The 19,890-nt window shown below is 45.3% G+C and overlaps 1 protein-coding gene across 1 annotated transcript in view; it reads right to left on the bottom strand.

Moving 5' to 3' along the window:
• Window positions 1-19,890, bottom strand: part of LOC125400383 (protein argonaute-1) — a 32,531-nt gene continuing 12,641 nt past the window's right edge. The window contains exons 9-19 of the mRNA XM_048434408.3: window positions 17,788-17,907; window positions 17,312-17,434; window positions 17,057-17,190; window positions 11,693-11,877; window positions 9,209-9,368; window positions 8,939-9,029; window positions 7,840-8,034; window positions 6,226-6,360; window positions 5,554-5,655; window positions 4,950-5,149; window positions 1-4,756 (exon numbers count right to left, since the gene is read on the bottom strand). Of these exons, the coding sequence (XP_048290365.1) occupies window positions 4,648-4,756; window positions 4,950-5,149; window positions 5,554-5,655; window positions 6,226-6,360; window positions 7,840-8,034; window positions 8,939-9,029; window positions 9,209-9,368; window positions 11,693-11,877; window positions 17,057-17,190; window positions 17,312-17,434; window positions 17,788-17,907 (1,554 nt within the window). The 3' untranslated portion in view covers window positions 1-4,647. The remainder of the gene's footprint in view (window positions 4,757-4,949; window positions 5,150-5,553; window positions 5,656-6,225; window positions 6,361-7,839; window positions 8,035-8,938; window positions 9,030-9,208; window positions 9,369-11,692; window positions 11,878-17,056; window positions 17,191-17,311; window positions 17,435-17,787; window positions 17,908-19,890) is intronic.

Here is a 19,890-nt window from a genome sequence, read left to right as displayed (position 1 = left end):
TTTAGAAATAAAAGCCACTGTTGTCTTTATAAAACACAGAATTGTGCTGCTGCTGTTGCTTGCTTGAGAAGGAACTGTACATTACAGCTGCTGGGATAATTTCACAATGGACGGGACGAGGTACAGCTCAAAGCAGGACACAAACACAAGTCTCAATGGGAAACAAATGCAAACAAGTACACAGCTGCGGGGCTCAAGGGACATTTCCCCATCCATGCTGGACTTGAGAGGAATAAAAAGTTTAGAAAATAAAGTGAAACCCAGAGTAGTCACACATGCCCACCACATGGCTGCTAAGTGCAACATCATACACCAACCAGGTTGGACTGTGTGCACAGGAAGTCATTTCATTTTTCCTTATTGCTATGACACCAGAGGACTCAGTGCATTGAGACACATTATCTTTACTTACAGTTCTTGGAGACTTTCTGATTTCCCTTTTGAAGGAAGGAAATCTGCCTTCCTTACATCATTCTGTTTTGAGCCCATTCTTCCCATTCCCTTTCCTGGGCTATCGTACAGCAGCCAGAGGTTCTAAGTCAGTAGGAGCAGAGTAAGGGGAGAGCACCAACCCAGCCTCTCCTGGCTCAGGGAGAAGGCAAGTCCTAGTAAGTGGGGAGAAAGAGAAAACCAGAGAATCCCTCTTTCCCAGCCTGCTTAGAAGGCCAAGTAGGAAAGACCGCCTTGCATATCCCTGCCATGATCCCTGCCCAAGGAAGGCATCTAAACTACCATTCTGGGTTACCCAAAGCCCAGTAAATTAAAAAACAAAACGAAACTGTTCCTGACACAAATTTCCCAAACTGCCTTTTGGCTAGGTGAGAGGTGACTTTTACCCTGAAAGGGAAGAACCTTCATCCTCCTTTGTGATGCCTGATGCCAGGTTGACCACACTTAGCAGCCCTGTAGACATTCCATTGGCCGGGCCAGCAAAGGAAACTGTGTCCCTGGCATCATTCACACAATTCTGGTTAAAAACATTGCTGCTCAGCCAAAGAGGAGGCCATGGAGAAACTATGTTGCAGTTGAGAACTAGACTTTTAGAGTAGTTCCACACTTCTAAGTTACTAATGTCAGACTTTAGTCATCTTCCAAGCAGAAGTTCCCAGTCATTGTAGCTCCAGGCTGATCCCAGGTGGCTGGCAATAGCACCTCAAGCAGTGGCCACACTGGACCCAAGCCGCGCTCTCCTTTACCACCTCCTGTCCAAACTCTCTCCATCCTCTTTTTACTCTCTTCTTCTGTGTCCATCCTCCAGTCGGCTCTTTCATACCCAAGTAGTTCAACTCCAGGACATTCTCAGCAGAGAGAGGCCCCAGGCATTGAGAAAAAGCAGCAGTTAGAAACCAGAGAGCAATCAGGTCCTCAGAGTGGAGAGGTGTTGCAACTGCCAGAAAGCCTACTGATTTTGTCAGCTAGACAAGCCCCCTGATCTGACCTAGTGTAAGCTTGTGGGCAGTGCAACCCAGGTTAATACCCTGGGCACGAGAAACAGGTTTTTGGTCTTCTGTAGTCAATGAGCTAAGCCCGACCTTGCCAGCTAACAGTGGGATCATAGCAGCCATGCAGAGAATTCATTATCACACAGGCAGACAGGCAGGAAGGCCAGCCAGCAAGCTGAGAAAAGAGAAGAGAAAAAGGAAAGCCAAACAGTGAGGGAGAGGGAAAAGGAGAAAGAGGTCTAAGATGAAGTTGGACTCCTCCCAGTGCTTCCGTGGAGCTTGGCACAATGCACCCCTTAAACCAAATCCAAACGAGCTGACCCTTGCCGCAACACGGCTTTTAATATGTGTGCACTACCTTTCAATGAGGAGAACCCACATGGTCAGCAGTAGCTAAAGCTCAAGGATTTGCTGGTTTGCTTTTTTTTTAAAAAAAATCACAGCAATAAGTTGTATCACCCAAGTTACTTTCCTCGCTTCCTTTTAACTATTATTATTTTGAGACACGGTCTTGCTACATAGTGCGCCTGGCCTGGAATGCACTGAGCAGCCCAGGGGGACCCTGAACTTGTGGATCTCCTGTTTCGGTCTTAGAGCTGAGATTATGGAATTACAGACGTGGGTCATCATGCCCATGGTTCTCTTGCTTTTGTTTCTCGAATGGCACATAAATACCAAAGGACTAAAACTGCTTTCCAATCCCTAGCTTGAAACCCAACTGGAGAGAGTGAGGCAAAGAAAAAAGAAGAGAACAAAAACTTGTTGCTGGAGTTGTGACAGCCACCTGTTCCCTATGGGCATCTGCAAATGCTGGTGAATGATTGGACCCTCCAGGAATAGTGCCCTATCCAAGTTTCCAAAGGTACCCAAGTTGACAGCACACATCTGTGGAGAGCTCCCCCCCAAAGGGTGACGGAATAAGTAGACTGTATATGAAGGCGATGGACAGGGCAGATGGAGTGTTGGCATCACTCTCTTTAGGCACTTGTGTAAGGAATGTAGGCTCTCCAGTGAGCTGCCTCTTTCCAGAGCCCTCTGTTCTGTTCTTCAGCTGGGCTTGTGCTCATGGGGCACTCCATACTGTAGACAGCAGGAAAAAAAAAATACAGGAGGAACCGCTAAACAGTCCTGGGCTTTTTCCATAAGGAATGTTTGTGCTACCTTTTGGGAAGTTACTAAACAATGTAGGCGGCCACAACTGAACCTGGACTGTTTGCATAGCAAATCTGGGTCTCTACAAGGGCTACTGGAGAGAGGTTCTGACTCCACAGGCTAGGATTCAGACCTTCCTTTCTCCAGTTGGCCTCTAAGCCTGGGCTAGATCTAAAATATCATGGCTTCATCACCAGAGTAGGGCAAATCTAAGCTCAGACTCCTTAGAAGGGGACTCTGTAAACCAAGTTTCAAATTCCCCATCCCAAGCAGCAGTGCAGGTAGAGAAAAAGAACAGTCAAGGAAAGAGGGCACCTTGCTTCAAGATCAGCAAGGACAAAGCTAGAACCCACTTCTTTTCCAGTCCTGCAAAACAGCTGAACCCCAGTATCTTGAGAGGGAGAGAAAAAGAAAAGCCCATGCCACCCACTCTCATGCCCTAGTGGGAAACAGGAAAAATTCATTTGTGTAAACAGAAGCAATAGGGAGCAGCAAATTCTCTAGCCTGTCCAGAGGACATGCCAGAATCTCCATTAGTCAGAGCATTAGAGGACAGTCCAGTCCAGAAAAAGCAAAGATTCACTTATGAGAAAGAGTGCAGGATGGGGCAGCGGAGGGAGGCTTTAGCAAGAAAAGGGTACTATCTGCTGAGAGAGAGGGAGGGCAGAGGCTGAGCCCCACCTTAGGGACACAACCACCCCCTACTTAGCCAGGCCAGAATATAAGTCAGGGTCACAGTTCCTTCTGATGGCTCCATGGTTCTGGGATGCAAACTCATCCAGTAAGACAGAGATTTCCAGATTTTGGCAATAGACTCAAGTTATGGTATAAAAATAACATTTAGTTTTCTGTTTTCTTATTTTAGTCCTAAAGATCTTCTGTTATAAGACACCCCAGTTAAGAAATATTGAAACAAAAGAGACTTGACCATCAGGGGAAAAGGAAGCGAAGAATGAGAAATGTTACCGCAGTAACTCTAGCTCTGGCAGGGTGGGGGTATGGGGCCAAGGAAAAAGGCCAAGGGCCAGTCATCTCAGCAGCTTGGAGACTTGTCACGTCTGAAAGTGCAAATGTCAATGGACTTTAACCATTTTGAGGTTGTGATCTTTTTTTAAAAGCTCAATGAATGGAAGTCAATTCCTTCAAATGAAAAGTAGCTGGCATTCTGGCTGGAGGCTTGCTGGCGTTGGGCTATTTCTCCCCTCCCTCCCTGCCTCCTCTCCCACCCACACCCCACCCCCCAAAGAAAGGTACAAAAGGTCGCAGTTCTGCAGCATTACCGATACAGGGAAGGCACTGTTACCCACCAGCAGGCGGAAGGAAGACAGGGTCGTGTCACTTCAGAGCTAAGTGCCATAGTGCCTTAAGTGTTACTAGGGGCTGGATGTCTGTCAGGGAAGAGGCATATGGGGTAGAAAATATGGAGAGGAATAATTGGGGGGGGGTGGCAGCTGGGGAGGAGCAACCCAAACCATTAGCATTAAAAATCTTCCTACAAACTGGATTCTGAACCCATGAAAACATCTAGTATTCTAAAATATTGATCTGAGTCTGTTTTCATTTTTCTTCTTAAACAAATCTAGACCTTTTCTGATTAAGGCTCCTAAAAATTCCTTCCCTCCTCCCACCCACTTTCTCAAGTCCCTCACTTTCTCATCTAGAATTATCAAACCCAGACGTATCAGATTTGACCACAGGACTGCAGAGCCGACCCGAGTAAGCTGCCAAGCACGAGTCTTTAGCACTGTGAGTCACGTGAGACAACTACGTGTATGGTGGGCGCCAGTGCTGCCCCTTTTGGTCCAGTGGGGTCGGATGTGACAAGATGGGGAGAGGGGTGGAGGACATGAGGTTGCTATCAGAGATTTCTGGCTGGTAGTCTGTCTTGCTGGTCCTCTTCCCACCCTTACATCCCCTCTGTAGATAGAAACAAGGCCTCCTAGACTCCTCCCGACCCCACCTCCCTCTTCCTTGCTTCCTCTGGATTTGGGTGGTACAGCTCCCAGGGCTTGGAAAGCTTTCTTCTATCCAGTGAGGTAACAGCGTTCTGCCTTCAAGCGAAGTACATGGTGCGTAGAGTATCCTGGTGAACCTGCACGGCCTTGGCCAGGGCCTGGGGGTCTCGCCCATTGCTCTGCCCCGATATGTGGCTTCCCTCTCCACTGAAAAAGAAAAATATGAAAACTGAACTGCTGCTAATTCCCTCACTCATCCCTACAGCGCCAATTCACATACCAAATTAAGAGAAAACCCCAACCCAGGTTTAGCTAGGATAACATCCACTTCCTTCTATCAACAAAAGTTGAAAGGATCGGTATGAGAGGCTGAAGCAAAAGGAAAACAGCCAGTCTTTACCTGTCATGCTCCTTGTCCACCAGGTGGTATCGTGCCCGGAAAGCCACCAAGCGGGCATAATAGGCAGGTGCTGGGATAGAGACAGAACGTGTGCATCGTACATAAGTGTGGCACAGCTGGTATGTCAAGATCTGGAGTTCATCTGCTGTGAAACGGTTGTCATCCCAAAGCACATAATAATGGGATGGTCGGCTGGTACCCTAGGGAGAAAAGGTGGTAAGTGGTCCCTGATTGGGCAGAGGGGATGGCTGCTAAAAAAAGGGCAAAACTAACCAAGAATATGGCTAGGCTGGATGGCCATACCGTACCCCTCCCCCATGAAGACACAAGAATATGGCTAGGCTGGATGGCCATACTGTACCCCTCCCCCACAAAGACACAAGACACAAGAATATGGCTAGGCTGGATGGCCATACTATACCCCTCCATGAAGATACAAAACATAAAATCACAAATATTATAAAGAAATCTGCAAGTGTGCTTGGGGCTTACTAACAGTAGTTCTGTTTTTAATATACTCAGCCATAAGAGACATATTCTAGATGCAGGAGGAATAACCAGCTAAGCCTTGACCCAATGAAAACCCAGGACATGGTCCAGCTACCTGGATGCCTGCATGGCTGCACAGATAGAAGTCAAACTCAAACGGGTGGGTGATGTTGGTGTCCACAGTGGTCCCAGCAGGGATGTTACCACTCTTCCCAATCTGTAGAGACAAACACAACCAAGATCCCAAGACCTGACTAGGGCCTTAGCTGGATTCTACACTTAGTCTCCCAGAATTCCAAGAACAAAGAAGTTTCTATTCTCACAGGGAACTAGGTCTTGAAATACTAGGCTTCTAAGTCAAGTGTTTGAATCCTGGTTTTGCTATTGACTAGCTTTGTGATCTTAGCAAGTCATTTAACCTTTCTGAGGTTAAACGGAGATATTAATAGTACCTACCTCACAGAGTTGCTGTGAGGAAGATTCCTTGAACAGTGTCTGGCACATAGGAGAAGTTCAATAAATGGTAGTTCCCTTTCCCTTCTCTGGGAGCTGGTCTATATATAGGGTCTAGGCCAGGGAGCTAGGAGGAGGAGAGGAAGTATAAGGGAAGGAGGGGAGCAGGAGGCACTAAGGGAAGGAATGTAGTGGAGGATGGGCCACAAAGCCATGGGGAAAACAGAGTCAGGGAGGACACACAGGAAAAACAACTAAATTCCCAGGCGTTATCTCTCTCAAGGTAAAGGAGACAGGATGAGGGTACTGGTGACCTCAGCATGTCCTCACTCACTCGCTCATTCTTGTCAGCACAAAAAAGGCGGGTGTGATGGCGTTTCTGCACCACAATATAAGTGATCCCAGGCTGGTAGTCTTTTTCCAGTTTGATGCAGGCATCTCGAATGGCAAGCAGCTCATAGTGAAGAATCTAGGCACAAGGTAGAAAGTGAGAAGACCCATGGCCTTTTTAAGTTCATCACTGAACTAAAAACATTACAACTTGTATATGGTTTTATGCACATAAGCTTTCTAAGCTGATGCTCAAAAATTAGAAAGAAGAGGTCCTGGTGCCCATATTCATTTGATATATTCCTAGAAAATCTAGGAGTCTTGGCATCAGAAGACAGTACCCATCTGGTCTCCGTGCAAAAAGAGATCTTTCAGAAGTACATTAAGACATGGAACTAGAAAGATGTGGTGGTGCACACCTTTAATCCCAGTGCACAGGAGAAAAATCACAGAGAAGACACTACAGATTATAATGTCCAAATTTAAGACTCTGGGCAGTGGTGGTGCACACCTTTAATCCCAGCACTCAGGAGGCAGAGGCAAGTGAATCTCTGAGTTTGAGGCCAGCCTGGTCTACAGAGTGAGTTCCAGTATAGCCACAGCCATTATACACAGGAACCCTGTCTCAGAAAGCCAATAAGTAAGTAACTAAATAAGTAAATAAATAATCTGAACTTAAAATCAAGATTTCTAAGAGTAGACAGAGTTAAAACACCAGAGAAAAGTAGATGTCCAGTTCCTGCAATGCATATAGAAGGGGATGAATATAATTTAAAAATAAACAAACCATATCAGGATCATAAGAAAATAGACATGCTACAATAGGCAATGGATACAGAAAGTCAAAACAGGTAGGGACCAGAATATAATTAAAGCAAAGCACATGCCTGGTATGCACACAGCCTTGGGTTCAATCTCAAGGAACATAACAGAAAAAATAATTTTATAAACTGAGCATAATGGTGCACACCTTGAACCCCAGCACTGAGGAGGTGGAAGGAGAATCATAAGTGTGTAGCCAACCTGGGCTACAAGAAAAAAGAATTATTTGTATGGGATAAATGATGAACGCTGAAATTAGCTAAAACTAGACTTTAACAAGTTTTAACACCCCAAGTCTCATTTTTACCACATCTATTGATTTTACTAGTAGGAATTACCTCAGGCCACTACGATAACTGACAATTAAGTGAGCTTAATAGCTGCTGACAGCGTAGTGGAAACAGCTGAGTTTTAACACACACTGTGTGAAACGAGGCTCCAGAGGCAATTCAGGCAATGCTAACACCAACCTGCCTGCAGAAGGTGGCTCACATCTTTAATCACAGCACTTAGGAGGAAAAGACGACAGGGAATTTCTGTCAGGTGAGGCTAGCCTGATCTACATAGTGAGTTCCAGGCCCAGCAGTGCTACATAGTGAGACCGTGCTTCAGAAGAAAGAAAAAGAGCCACTGGTTTAAATGGTCTTCAACTAACCACCAAAGGGCACTGAGAAGCACGTGTGGAAACAGAGGTCTATGGACACTACTCTGCTCCTCAGTTGATCCATGACCTCTCCCAGCACCATCAGCTTTGAAAAAGTAGCCCTCTGACTTCAACAAGAACTAGGAACCATACCTGGGGGAGCTGGCCCTCAGGGACCCCATCTCGGTAGAAGATGATTCGGGTGGGCTTGAATCGGGTGGACTTGTAGAACTGGATAAGCAGCTCCCGCACCATATAGGACAAGTCTTCAATGATCTCCTGCCGTGGGCGCTGCACACGCACGGTAGCACAGTATCGGCTGGGGTGTGCATCCATGCTCCCGACCACCTGACAACAAAGAAAGCACCAGCCTCTGGGATGTCGCCTTCCCCTGCTGTGACACAACGGGCCTGGGGAAGAACTGCTAAGAAAGAATGCTGTATAACTGGGCAAGTCCACTCGGGATGTTCCCAGACCAGGATCTTGGCAGCAGAGGACAGCGGCTACCTGGTCTCCATGCAAAACACTGAATAGGGTTTAGGATCCAATAAACACTGGTTTCAATCTGTGCTGCCACAAAAGCAGAATTCACTTAATATGTGATAGGGATGTTTGCTTTCAGTGCCCTTGCAGTACACGGAAAACACCTACGCTCATCAGAATGACACGAGCCCTAAAGAATGACCTTGAATGTGGTCATTCACCTGATCCACATTCACGCAGCTGCATTTTATATAGTTTTTCTTTCTTCATTATTCCTGTCAAAGTAAGTGCCCTAGGGGTGAGACTTCTAGTTCAGGATGAAATGCTTTCCTAGCAGACCAAGGCTCTGGGTCTGATACGCACCATGAAAGGTGAAGGGAAAAAATTAAGTGTTCTAGATACTGTAGGGAGTAGAGAGACAGCCAACTCAGTTGATGGACCAATGGTCGAAGTAAAGTAAAAGAAAGGCCAATCCTACAATTAAGTAATCCCTTAAAAAAGGTTTCAGAGAAGAGATACATAGTCCTTCCTCACCCTCCCTAAAACTAGAGCAAGAAAGAAAAACATAAATGTAGAGAGAAAGCGACTGAGAGACAAAGTTTCTGGCCACAGGCTGTAGTCTCACTGCCCCAACTCCCAGATCCTATTCTGACTCTTCCCTCTAAATGGTGCCATTCAGGGTTAGGATAGTGGGTAACAGGGATGGCGCACTGGCTGGAGAGGGAACTCACAAGCATGCTTAAGGACTCAGAGTTAAAGAATCACTCACCGCTGTGATGGAAGGCTTCTTCCCGTCCCCAGCCGGGGGGTGTGTAACATCTGCTCCCAGGAAAATCACTGGTTGTTGAAAAACAGCAGAGCTGAGCAAGGAGAGAAAACAAAATGGTGAGGGACTGTGTCTTCTCTGGCTGCTACCATCCAGTCCCCATTCTAGTCGTCTTCCTCTTCTGCTTAGTCACTCTGTTTGGAGACGGTTCTTGTCTTCTCATCAATCCCCAGCAGGTTACCTTGACAAAAGCAAGTGAATAGGAGTTCATACCGCTGGTGTGGGACTAGGATGTTGTTAATGCCACCAAGTTTGACATTGATCTTGAGGCAGAGGTTGGACAGGGTCTGAGGTGAGGTCTTGACTACATTCTTCACCTGCACACACTGTGTCGCCATTCCCAAGAGTGTATCTCCAACACGCTTCACTTCAGCTATGGGCAGAGGGAAAACTGATGAGTGCATTTGGCAAATTTACTGAAAGTCTACTAGATGTTACACAGTATATGAAGTTCTAGGGAATACCATGACTAGAAACAAGGACTCGCCCCCCTGGTCCTTATTCTTAAAATGCTTAATATCTAATACTAATCTTTAAAACCACAAAAAAATGTAACAGTGGTAAACAGAGCTATAAGAATGTATAAGAGGGGTAATAAGGAGCATGTAATAACTGAACTGAGATCTGGGAAAGAGGGGTTTCAAAGAGGACAATCCCAGCAGAGGGGAAACATGTAAAAATGTACCCTGAGCCAGATAAGATGGTTGAACCCATAACCCTAGCAACTGAAGCAAGAGGAGCATGACTTCTACGGCAGCCTGAGTTACACAGTAAAAAAGAGCAAGCAACAGTCTACATGAAAACAGTATTTTTGAGTAATTCAGAGTAGTGTTTGAGTTGAAGACAGTGGTCACCCCTGGAGAGAGTGGGCTGTAGTGAGGGACCCCAGTGGTAGCAACGTTCTAGGCATATTTGTTACACTGTGGTGATACTTTGTGAAAAGTCATTAGAAAATAAAGTATAATTTAAACTAGGTTTTGAAAGGAGGAGAGCATTTTAAGGGTAAGATACGCATTCCAAGTGAAGGGAAAATGCTGTGAGAAAAACACAACCAGAGTGGAAAGCACCAACCCAGAATGAGCATCTAAAGCGCCTGCTCTTGCCAAGGTCTCTGCTAGACGCTGCCTTTTACATAACCAACTCAGGAAGCTCAGAGGAGCTGGGCGATTTGCCTAAATTGATTGACTGGTATAATAAGAAGGACTGAGGTTGGGTTCTCAGTGACTTTGTAGTAGGTTTGTTACATGAACAATGCAGGAGAAAGCTGAAAGGTTTCACATCAGGCCCTGAAAGCCCTGTATGCAGCACTGAAGGAACACCAGTGAAGTTTTTTTTTTTTTAATTTTTAATTTTTAATTTTTTTTTTTTTTTGAGACAGGGTTTCTCTGTAGCTTTTGAAGCCTGTCCTGGAACTAGCTCTTGTAGACCAGGTTGGTCTTGAACTCACAGAGATCTGCCTGCCTCTGCCTCCTGAGTGCTGGGATTAAAGGCGTGCGCCACCATCACCCGGCTAGTTTTGGGGTTTTTGTGGTGCTTTAAAAAAAAATCTGATCTGGGGGGCTGAGAGATGGCTCAACAGTTAAGAACCTGAGTTCAATTCCCAGCAACCACATGGTGGCTCACAACCATCTGTAATGAGATTTGGTGCCCTCTTCTGACCTACAGAACACTGTCTACATAATAAATAAATAAATAATAAATAAATAAATAAATAAAGGTGTGAGGACTAGTGATCAGTGGGAACTCAGCAGGGGTGTGTGGGGGAGGGGTTTTCACAAAGCCTGATGACTCAAAGCCCAATCCCTGGAACTCGTTTCATAGAGGAGAACCAACTCCTCAAGTTATCTTCCAACCTCCATGCACATACTATGGCAGAGGTGTACACACACACACACACACACACACACACACACTAGAAGCAATGACCAATAAACCTGTAGAAGAAGGAGAGAGGACAAACAAATGGGAACTGAAGAGAATTCAAGGACTGGTTTTAAGATTATAATAGTACTAAGCTGGGCAGTGGTGGGACGAGACAGAGAAACAGGCTAAAGAGTAAGCGGCTGCTGAGGAAATGTGCCTAGAATGTAAAACAAGGAGAAAGTCCCAGACACGCTGCAGAACTGCTGCAGTGTGCTTCAGGACAGCTCATCTGAAGATGTCTAAAGGTTGAGAGGTATGACGTCCCAAAGGCACCAAAACTGAATGGAAAAAACAAAGAAGTAAAGTAAAAGGGATAGCACAATGTCTGAAGCAGGCAGAGGAAGGGAAGAAACAGAGCAAGAGACTCACAGTCATCTGGTAAATAAGAAAAAGGAAACAGGAGAAATGTTGCAAAAGCCCAAGCCACTCCTAGGCAGAACAGCAGCAGAAACACTACTTATGCAGCTTGAGCTCCTAATGTCCGAATAAAGTGACCGCTGTCTGGCCTGACCCATCTCTGTACCCTCAGCCTGGCAGAAAGACCCTGTCACAGGGGAGCCTTGGAAATGTGGTGGGGTGTGTCAGCTAAGTAAAACACAGACTCAAGAGCTCAGAAAGAATATTTCTCCAATTAAAAAAAACAAACAAACAAAGAACTGACATTAATGAACATCTCTGGCTAAAGTCAAAATTCTCCACTGACTCTAGAAGCCCCTAGAGGGCTATTGTGAAAAGAATCCTATCATTACGATCGCTGCCCCAGGAGAACTGTACCATACACAGGCGTCTTCCCTGGCAGGATGACGATAATGAGCTGTAGTCCTGAGTAGGTGTTCTTGAGATGCCGGAACATGGGCTCCACGCTGTCGGCTCCCTGCGCGTATTTGCAGAAGCAAGGCTGACCCTGGATGGGCATCCCCGCATCCTTGGAAATCTTCCGCAGCTGGTCCGTGAAGTTCCTGTAGCACAAACACGGTCATAGCAGGATGTTATAAACCCCACTGGATCTAATGGACCAAAGGCCGCCATCCTGGGTCTTCAGCACAGTGAGATCCTAAGATATGACCCAACCACAGTTGATGTAAAAATTACATTTAAAGTAGAGGAAAGCAAGACAGAGCCTAAGGGAGCTGAAGACAGCAGACAAGGGACTTGTGGGGAATTCTAAGGGCCCTGTCTTCCCCTGTCTGAGTGAGACATGTGGATAGCTGTACTTGTCACATGTCCACAGGGGAAAACAAGCAAACAGATGCCTAAGTGTAAGGCTTCTGTGCCACAAGTAAACAGGGGTCAAGCAGTGATGGGCGCACAGAAGGTGCTCAAGGAAACAATGAGCTCCTCCCACTCCTACTCACTCCCTAAGGCAAAGAGCCAAATACTAAGCAAGTTTCTTTCCTCTGGCTTTAGGTTTACAGAGTTGGTAAAGAGGGTGGATGTAGTACAGTAAAGTAATTGATCTACATAAATATAAAAAGATGAGCAGCAAGTATTTTAATTTTTAAAAATCGTATTATTTAAAGGAAAAGCAATCGGCAGTGAAGTGCTTGTCTGGCAGGTACAAGGCCTTGGATTTACACTCAGCACCGAAAAACTTAATAAAAGCAGGAATCGACAAAGAACAGAGACATACATGGATCCCCCTGGAAGGGGAAACAGACTAGATCTCTTGAGAAAACTGGGTGTGTGTGGGGGAAGGGCGGATGAAGAGGGGGAGGGAAGGGAGGAGAACATGAAGGACAGGGGATGCTCAAAAAGGGGGAAGGACAAAGAGGCAGAGAAAAGAAAGAGATATCTTGATTGAAGAAGTCATTAAGAAGCTAGCGAGAAACATGGCGCTTGGGAAAATTCCAGGAATCTCCAAGAATGACCTCAGCTAAGACTCTAAGCAACAGTGGAGAGGGTGTCTAAACTGGCCTTCCCCATAATCAGATTGATGACTATCTTAACTATCATTACAGAACCTTCATCCAACAACTGATGGAAGCAGATACAGAGATCCACAGCAAAGCACTGGGCCAAACTTCTGGAGACGAGTTCAAAACAGGCAAGAGCAATAATATGAGCAAGAGGATCAAGACCATGATGGGGATACCCACAGAAACAGCTGACCTGAGCTAGTGGGAGCTCACTGACTCCGGACTGATGGGGGGGGGGGGGCTGGGAGAGATGGGACAGGACTAGATGGGGACTTGCATAGGACCAAACTAGGCCCATTGAATGTGAGGGACAGTTGTGAGGCTTGCACAGACTGTGGGGCCACTGACAGTGAGACTAGGATTTATCCCAAGTGCTTAAAATGGCATCTTGGAGAACATTCTCTTTGGAGGGATAGGTTACTCAGCCTAGATATAGGGGGGAGGGTCTACCTCAAGCCTAGATATTGGACCTACCTCGAAGTAATGTGTCAGACTTTGTTGGCGTCCCATGGGAGGAAGCCTTACCCTTTCTGAGGAGTGGATGGGAGGGCGGGGTCAAGGAAAGGATGGGGTAGGAGGAGGGGAAGGAGTGAGAATGGGGATAGCTATATAAAATGAGAAAAGATTGTATCAAAAAAATTCTTACATAAAACAACAACAAAAAAACCCCAAAGAGAACAGAAATGAATATTTCAAAAATATATACCACATATATATTGATGACAGTTCAGGATGTATTTTTTCACATATTAATAAAAATATGTAAGGTAGAAACAACATATTTTATGTAACTATAAATCATATATACAATCATAAAAACCCTGTAGTAAGATTATAATTCACACCAGCAACTGTGTGTGAATTATGAAGCATGAAACTGCAACGCAGGACATCAGAGAATGTCAAATTTACATATTTTAAAAAGAAGGATGTAAACATAAGGAACTGTGAATGCTGTCTATGTGGGTGTGGACTATATTATCTCTACATTATTATTGTGCTGGCTAACTTTCCATAAACAACAAAAAGCTGGAGCCACCTGAGAGGAGGGAGCCTCAACTGAGAAAACGTCTTCACAGATTCATCTGTAGACAAGCCTTCTGGGCATTTTTTTAATTAGTGATTTACGGGGAAGGGCCCAGCCGAAGGGGGTGGTACAGGCCCTAGGCAGGTGGCCCTCTGGTGCATAAGAGGACAGGCTGAGCAAGTCAGTAAGCATCACTCCTCCACGGCCACGGCTTCTACTTCAGTTCCTGCCCTGAGTTCCTGCAGCGATGGACTGTGATGTGGAACTGGAAGCAAAATAAGTCCTCTCCTCCCAAAGTTGTTTATTTATGGTCACGGTGTTTATCACAGAAACAGAAACCCTAAGAAAATTTTGGCTCCCCCACCCCCCGCAAGACAAGGTTTCTCTATATAACAGTACTTACTATCCTGAAACTCACTCTGTAGACCAGGGTGGCCTCGAACTCAGAGATTAGCGGGCCTCTGCCTCTTGAGTGCTAGAATTAAAGGTGTGCACCATCACTGTGAGATAGGGTTTCACAACATAGGCCTGACTGGCCTGGAATTCACAATACACAGCACCAGACAGCCTCAAAGATGAGGCAATTTCCTGTCTGTGTGTTCTGAGTGCTGGGATTACACGCATTGAGGTATCATGTCTGATAGCTGCATTATTCAAAAAAATATCTTTTAAACAAACAAATAGAAACTAATAATAACATAAAAAACCCTACAGTCTGCAGGTCCCAAGGCATACATACACTCATAATCCTGACATTTGAGAGACTGAGTCAGAAGGACTACCATGAATTCGAGGCCAGCCTGAGAGATTCAGAGTGATACTGTACCAAGAATACTTACTGTCTCAACATTCCCACTCAAAAAATGGAATGAATGAATGCATGAAAACGCACTCTAAGCTAACCACTGCCTCCTGTAAATAAGCGATAAGGCTTTAATGGTCTGCTAACAGTATTTCTTCCATTACTCTGCTTCACATACAACTATAGTATAGCTACCAAAACATTAATCAAAACTTTTTTTTTAAACCAGCTTTCATTAATAATGGGTCTTTACGTCAAGAGTGGGTATTCCCTTTCTTCCCGCCAATACCAGACTATGACTGGGATACTATGTCTAATGCTAGGAACCAAAAAGTACTGAAATATCTAGACTACGGAAGGTCATACCCTCACAGTGATGCAATTACAGTAACAAAGCCAGACAAAGGACTGACACGTTTCCCCAGCTCCGCGGTGGCCTCCGTCTCCCCACTTTGTGGAAAGGATGCTTTTCTCTGCTCTGAATCCTGTGTCCTCCTCTATATTTAGGAGCCTTGGCTTCCTTTACTTCCCAGCTTTTCTATTCCCAGTTTCTACTTTCTATGCATATTTTCCCGAGAGAGTCTCCTCTACATGCCACAGTTTTCATGACTGAAAATGCAGGAATCTTTATCTCTGGCCCAGATGTATGCATTAAATCAGGTACCACAGATCCAGACACACAAGTCACTTTTCTATGCCCGATGTGTAACAGTCACTGAGGAGAGAGAGCCTGAGGCACTGAACTCCCTGGTAAACCCAAAAAGCCACAACAAACAAACAAAACCCTTGAACCAGGGCAGGGCAAGGAGTAGGAAAAGGATAGCGGTACCAATGAGCTTACTATGACATAAAGGCAAAGAGCTGGGGGCCCTTCTAGTGCTGCTGCGATGCCAGATCAAACGCAGGACCGCCTGGCCTAAATCTAACGAATCCAGGAGAGGACACTAAAGAACAAATAAGGAAATAAAAAAATTCCAGTGAAGAGAAATTACAATTATGATGGTGCAGGCTACGTGTCTGTGTGTGAGAGGGGGACGGGAGTCCAAGGGCCTGGAAGGCCTGGGTCCAGCAGGAACTGATAGAAGTAATTCTATCGAGGACACAGAGAGCACAAATCTCCATTACCTTTGTCAAAGTCAAAATGGTCAGCTCCACTGACTTCCTCATTACCAGAATACGATGACCCGATTCCCGCGTATAGAGCCACCACTTAAAAGGACAACAGAAACTAAACCGTACCTTTATGTATGTGCACTTTTTGGTGTTTTAAGCTAACTCAATAAAACTTTAAAAAACTAAAGCCTATAGGAAAGGTGTCAAGTGAGTTTTCTGTTTAGTCATTTAGGCTGCTACTTCTCTAACAGCTACTCTGACAGGCTGATGACTTCTCTTAAGCTACTTGACAATCATCTTTTCCTTCCCTGCTGCCATCTACGCCCAGCCTCTCAGCTCATATACACCTACTTCAGGTCACTTGGATCTGACTTAACTACGTACACATGAGCACAGCTCAGAGGATCAGCTGCTGGTCCTTGATAGAAAAAAAAGTTTCTAATTAGAAATATAAGTTTTGAAGCTCATATCTGATTTGATCCTAACTCTGAACCTTTCCTGATGTGAGTACTTTGGACAAGTTATCTAACCTCTTTCAGCCTCAGTGTCCTAAAATATTACATTTGGTGGTTTGAATGAGAATAGCCCCCATGGGCTCAAATATTTGAAAGCCTGGTCCCCAGATGGTAACACTGTTTTCAGGAGGGGTGGCCTTCAGGTGTCCCTGAAAGGTGGGCTTTGAGGTTTCAAAAGCACACACCATCCAGTTTGCTCCCTCTCTTCCTCTTGCTTGATCAGATGTAAACGCTCAGCTAAGGCTCCAGCATCACATTTGCCTGCTGCCATATCCCCGCCATGATGGTCATGAACTCCTCCTCTGGTACCGTAGGCCCAATAAAGTCTTTATTTTATAAGTTGCCTTGGTTGTGGTGTTTCATTATAGCAATAGAAAAGCAACTAAGACACCACCTACTCACGCTTAAGATGAAAGAACATAAATTAGTCACTTAAGTGTATAATGTTACCATAAACATTATAGTTACTACCACTACTATTTATTGCCAATTATGATAATTAGAACAATAAAATGACTCAGGCCTCCCTTAGGCGATTCATACCCTAAAATTCATCTCTGACATAGATATGGCTCCTGAAGTCTTCTGACCACACACACACAGAAGAGAATAGGCAGAAATGTGAGTAGGGAAAAAAAAAAAAGCAAGAGTTAAAAGAGAAAAGGCAGGTCACAGATCAACCTTGACCTTAGAGGTTGTGGGGTCAACAGTTCTGGGATCCTTCCCACTCACCCACCCCCAAACCCAACTCTCTTCCATCCTTACTTGAGCACCTCTTCTCGACATTGTTTTTGGGGTGCGAAGCAGGCGATGGCCCAGACTTTGATCTCAATCCCATTGTAGAATTGTTTCCCACGCATGTCCCAGACACCTTGGTTGGGTGTAGCAATGGCCCGGTTCTAGGGACAGGCAGAGGGGACACCCAGGTGAGCCTCGGCAAAGCCACGGGAGGAGGGAACACAGCCCCTAAGCTATGTAACCCAACTGCCCCCAGATATGTCTGGCCCTGACCCTGCTCACCCGGCCGCCATACTGCAGGATGGGCGCCGGCAGCACTCGCCCCGTCACCTCCGTCATGTCGTCCTTCACTTTGATCCCAAACTCCTGGATGTAGGGATCTAAGTTGTAGCTGGCGTTCTTCATCTGCAGGGCAAAAGAAGGGGATCTCAGGAGACCAGCAGCTTGGCAAGATTGCTCACGTTCTGGGTCCCAAGGAGAGAGCCCTGAAGAGAAGCTGAGGCTGCCAAAAATTAGCCCTAAAAAGGGGGTGGGAGAAACAGGAAATGAAGGGAGTGGAAGTGCAAGTGGGAGTTGAGTCAGAAAGGAGGGAAAAAGAGAAAGAAGTAGCTAAAGGCTCAAGAAGCAAGAGCAGTCTTGAAAAGTCACAAACAATAAATCCAGACAGGTTTTCCTGGACCCACCATTAACACATCTATGCTACCGAGGGCCCCAAAGGCTCAGGGAACAAGCATGCATCGCTCAGCAGTCCCACTGACCAGGCGACTGATCTCCTCCTGTCTGTCTGGGGCCGACCTAGCTGTAGCCTTTATCATGGTTGAGGTCTGGTTGTCAGTCAACTTCTTAATGCACCGCTGCCCGGCCACAATATTACAGACCTGAGGAAATGAGGGGACACGTAGTTAAGGCCTGAGCACAGCCCGTCCTTACACAGTAGCTTAGCATTCAAACATGGGGGAAAGACTACAGAGTTGTGTATATAAAAATACACTGTGACCAAGAGTTTGGGATCCAGGTCTGTGATCAATCAGGTCTCATGTAGTAAATGAGAATAATTACAATCCCACAGGGTGTCCAGGGATTAAATAAAACACTTAAAGAGCTGAGCACAGCTCTGGAACACTGCACTCAATAAATTACAGCATACATTATTATTTACCCAAAGACTCAGTACACAGCTCTTTTGAATATTAAAAACCCAATATAATCTAAGCAAATCAGATTCCTATGGCAGCTCTCTAAGGTGGCAGGAAGTATGTTGCTCCGTCTGCAACCAACCAGGAGCAGAGACAGCTAAAAATTCTTGAGCCCCTGAGGTACCGAAAGTACAGGAATCATTATTTCATTTTTCTTTTGTGTGTGCTGGGGAACAGGGGTATGTGTGTGAGAGCGGGCTATGTGTAGAGACTGAACCCAGGGCCGTATGCATCCTAAGTAAGCACTGTACTGGCTGAGCTGTACCTCCAGCCACAGAAATCACTATTTCTATTGACTGGCTGTGTTCCTTGTTAGGATGAGGAACATGATGCTACTTGGTTCCACTGTTCTGCACACAAGATGGAGATCAAAAACAATGCCTAGGGGCTGGAGAGATGATTCAGCAGTTAAGAGCACCGCTGCTCTTCTAGAGGACCTGGGTTCAATTCCCAGCACTCACATGGCAGCTCACAACCATCTGTAACTCCAGTTCCAGGGGACTGACACCCTTGCATAGAGTATATACAGGCAAAACCACCAATGCACATGAAATAAATAAATAAATCTTTAAAACAAAAACAAAAAGCAAGATCTAGTGATAAATAAAACTTTGACCTCTAATCGGGCCACAGGGTCAGGAAAGCTTATAATAGGGTAGAAAGCCAACTGGTCTCAGGAGACTTGTGTTTGAAGAAAAGCTCTGTACTTCTAAATGATGTTACCTTGGGCTCATCTCTTAACTGCTCTGAGACTCAACTTCTTTCATCTCAGCTATGAATAAAAACAAATAAAAATCACTAGCTGTCTCAGGGTGCTGTAACGTCGAGAAGAAAAAGTAACCTGTTCTGTAGGACCAATGTTCTGTATTCACTGGCTTTTGTCCTAGCTCCCAACATTCACACCGAACGACAGGAAGGAAAGCCAGGCCATGGGCACCTGCATTTAAATTCCACATTTCAAAGAATACACATGAGCACTCAGGATTGTTGGAATTTACTTTCCTAAAGATGCTTTCAAGTGATGGCACTCCACAGGCGTTACAGCTTTAGAACTAACACAGCCAGAAAATGAAGTAAGGACTAAAACCAGAACTCTGTGCACTGCTGGTGGGAACACAAACCAGTGAAGCTGCTGTGGAACATGGTACTGAGATTCCTTACAGAATTAAGTATGTAATTACCATGTGAACTCCACTTCTGGGTATGTACTCAAAAGAACAGAAAGCAGAGCTGACAGGTGTGCGAACACCTTTGTTCATAGCAGCATTATTTACACAGTTTCTACTCAAGTGTCCATCAGCATTAAAAAATATAAACCAAATATGATATTGTGTAATGTACCTTAAATAGGAGAAGAATCCTAACACACCACAACATGGATACACCTGAGGACATCATGCTAAGTGAAATAAGTCAGTTAAAAAGGATAAATATAAGCTTCTCCTTGCATAAAGAACCTAGAGAAGCAGTCAATTCCTAGAAAGAGAAAGCAGAACAGAGGCTGCCAAGGCTGGAAGGGGGATTGGGCTCTAACGGGTGTAGCTCTGGTTCCAGATGAGGACAATTTTCTGGAGATGAACAGTGATGAGACACAGATGACAAAGTGAATGTACTTAATGTCAGAGAGCTCCATGCTCAATGCTTAAAACGGTAACTTTTATGCTA

The sequence above is a fragment of the Myodes glareolus genome, chromosome 3, assembly GCF_982192425.1.
Source record: "Myodes glareolus chromosome 3, mMyoGla1.1, whole genome shotgun sequence".
NCBI lineage: Eukaryota > Metazoa > Chordata > Mammalia > Rodentia > Cricetidae > Myodes > Myodes glareolus.
This window is presented reverse-complemented; position numbering and strand designations above follow the sequence as displayed.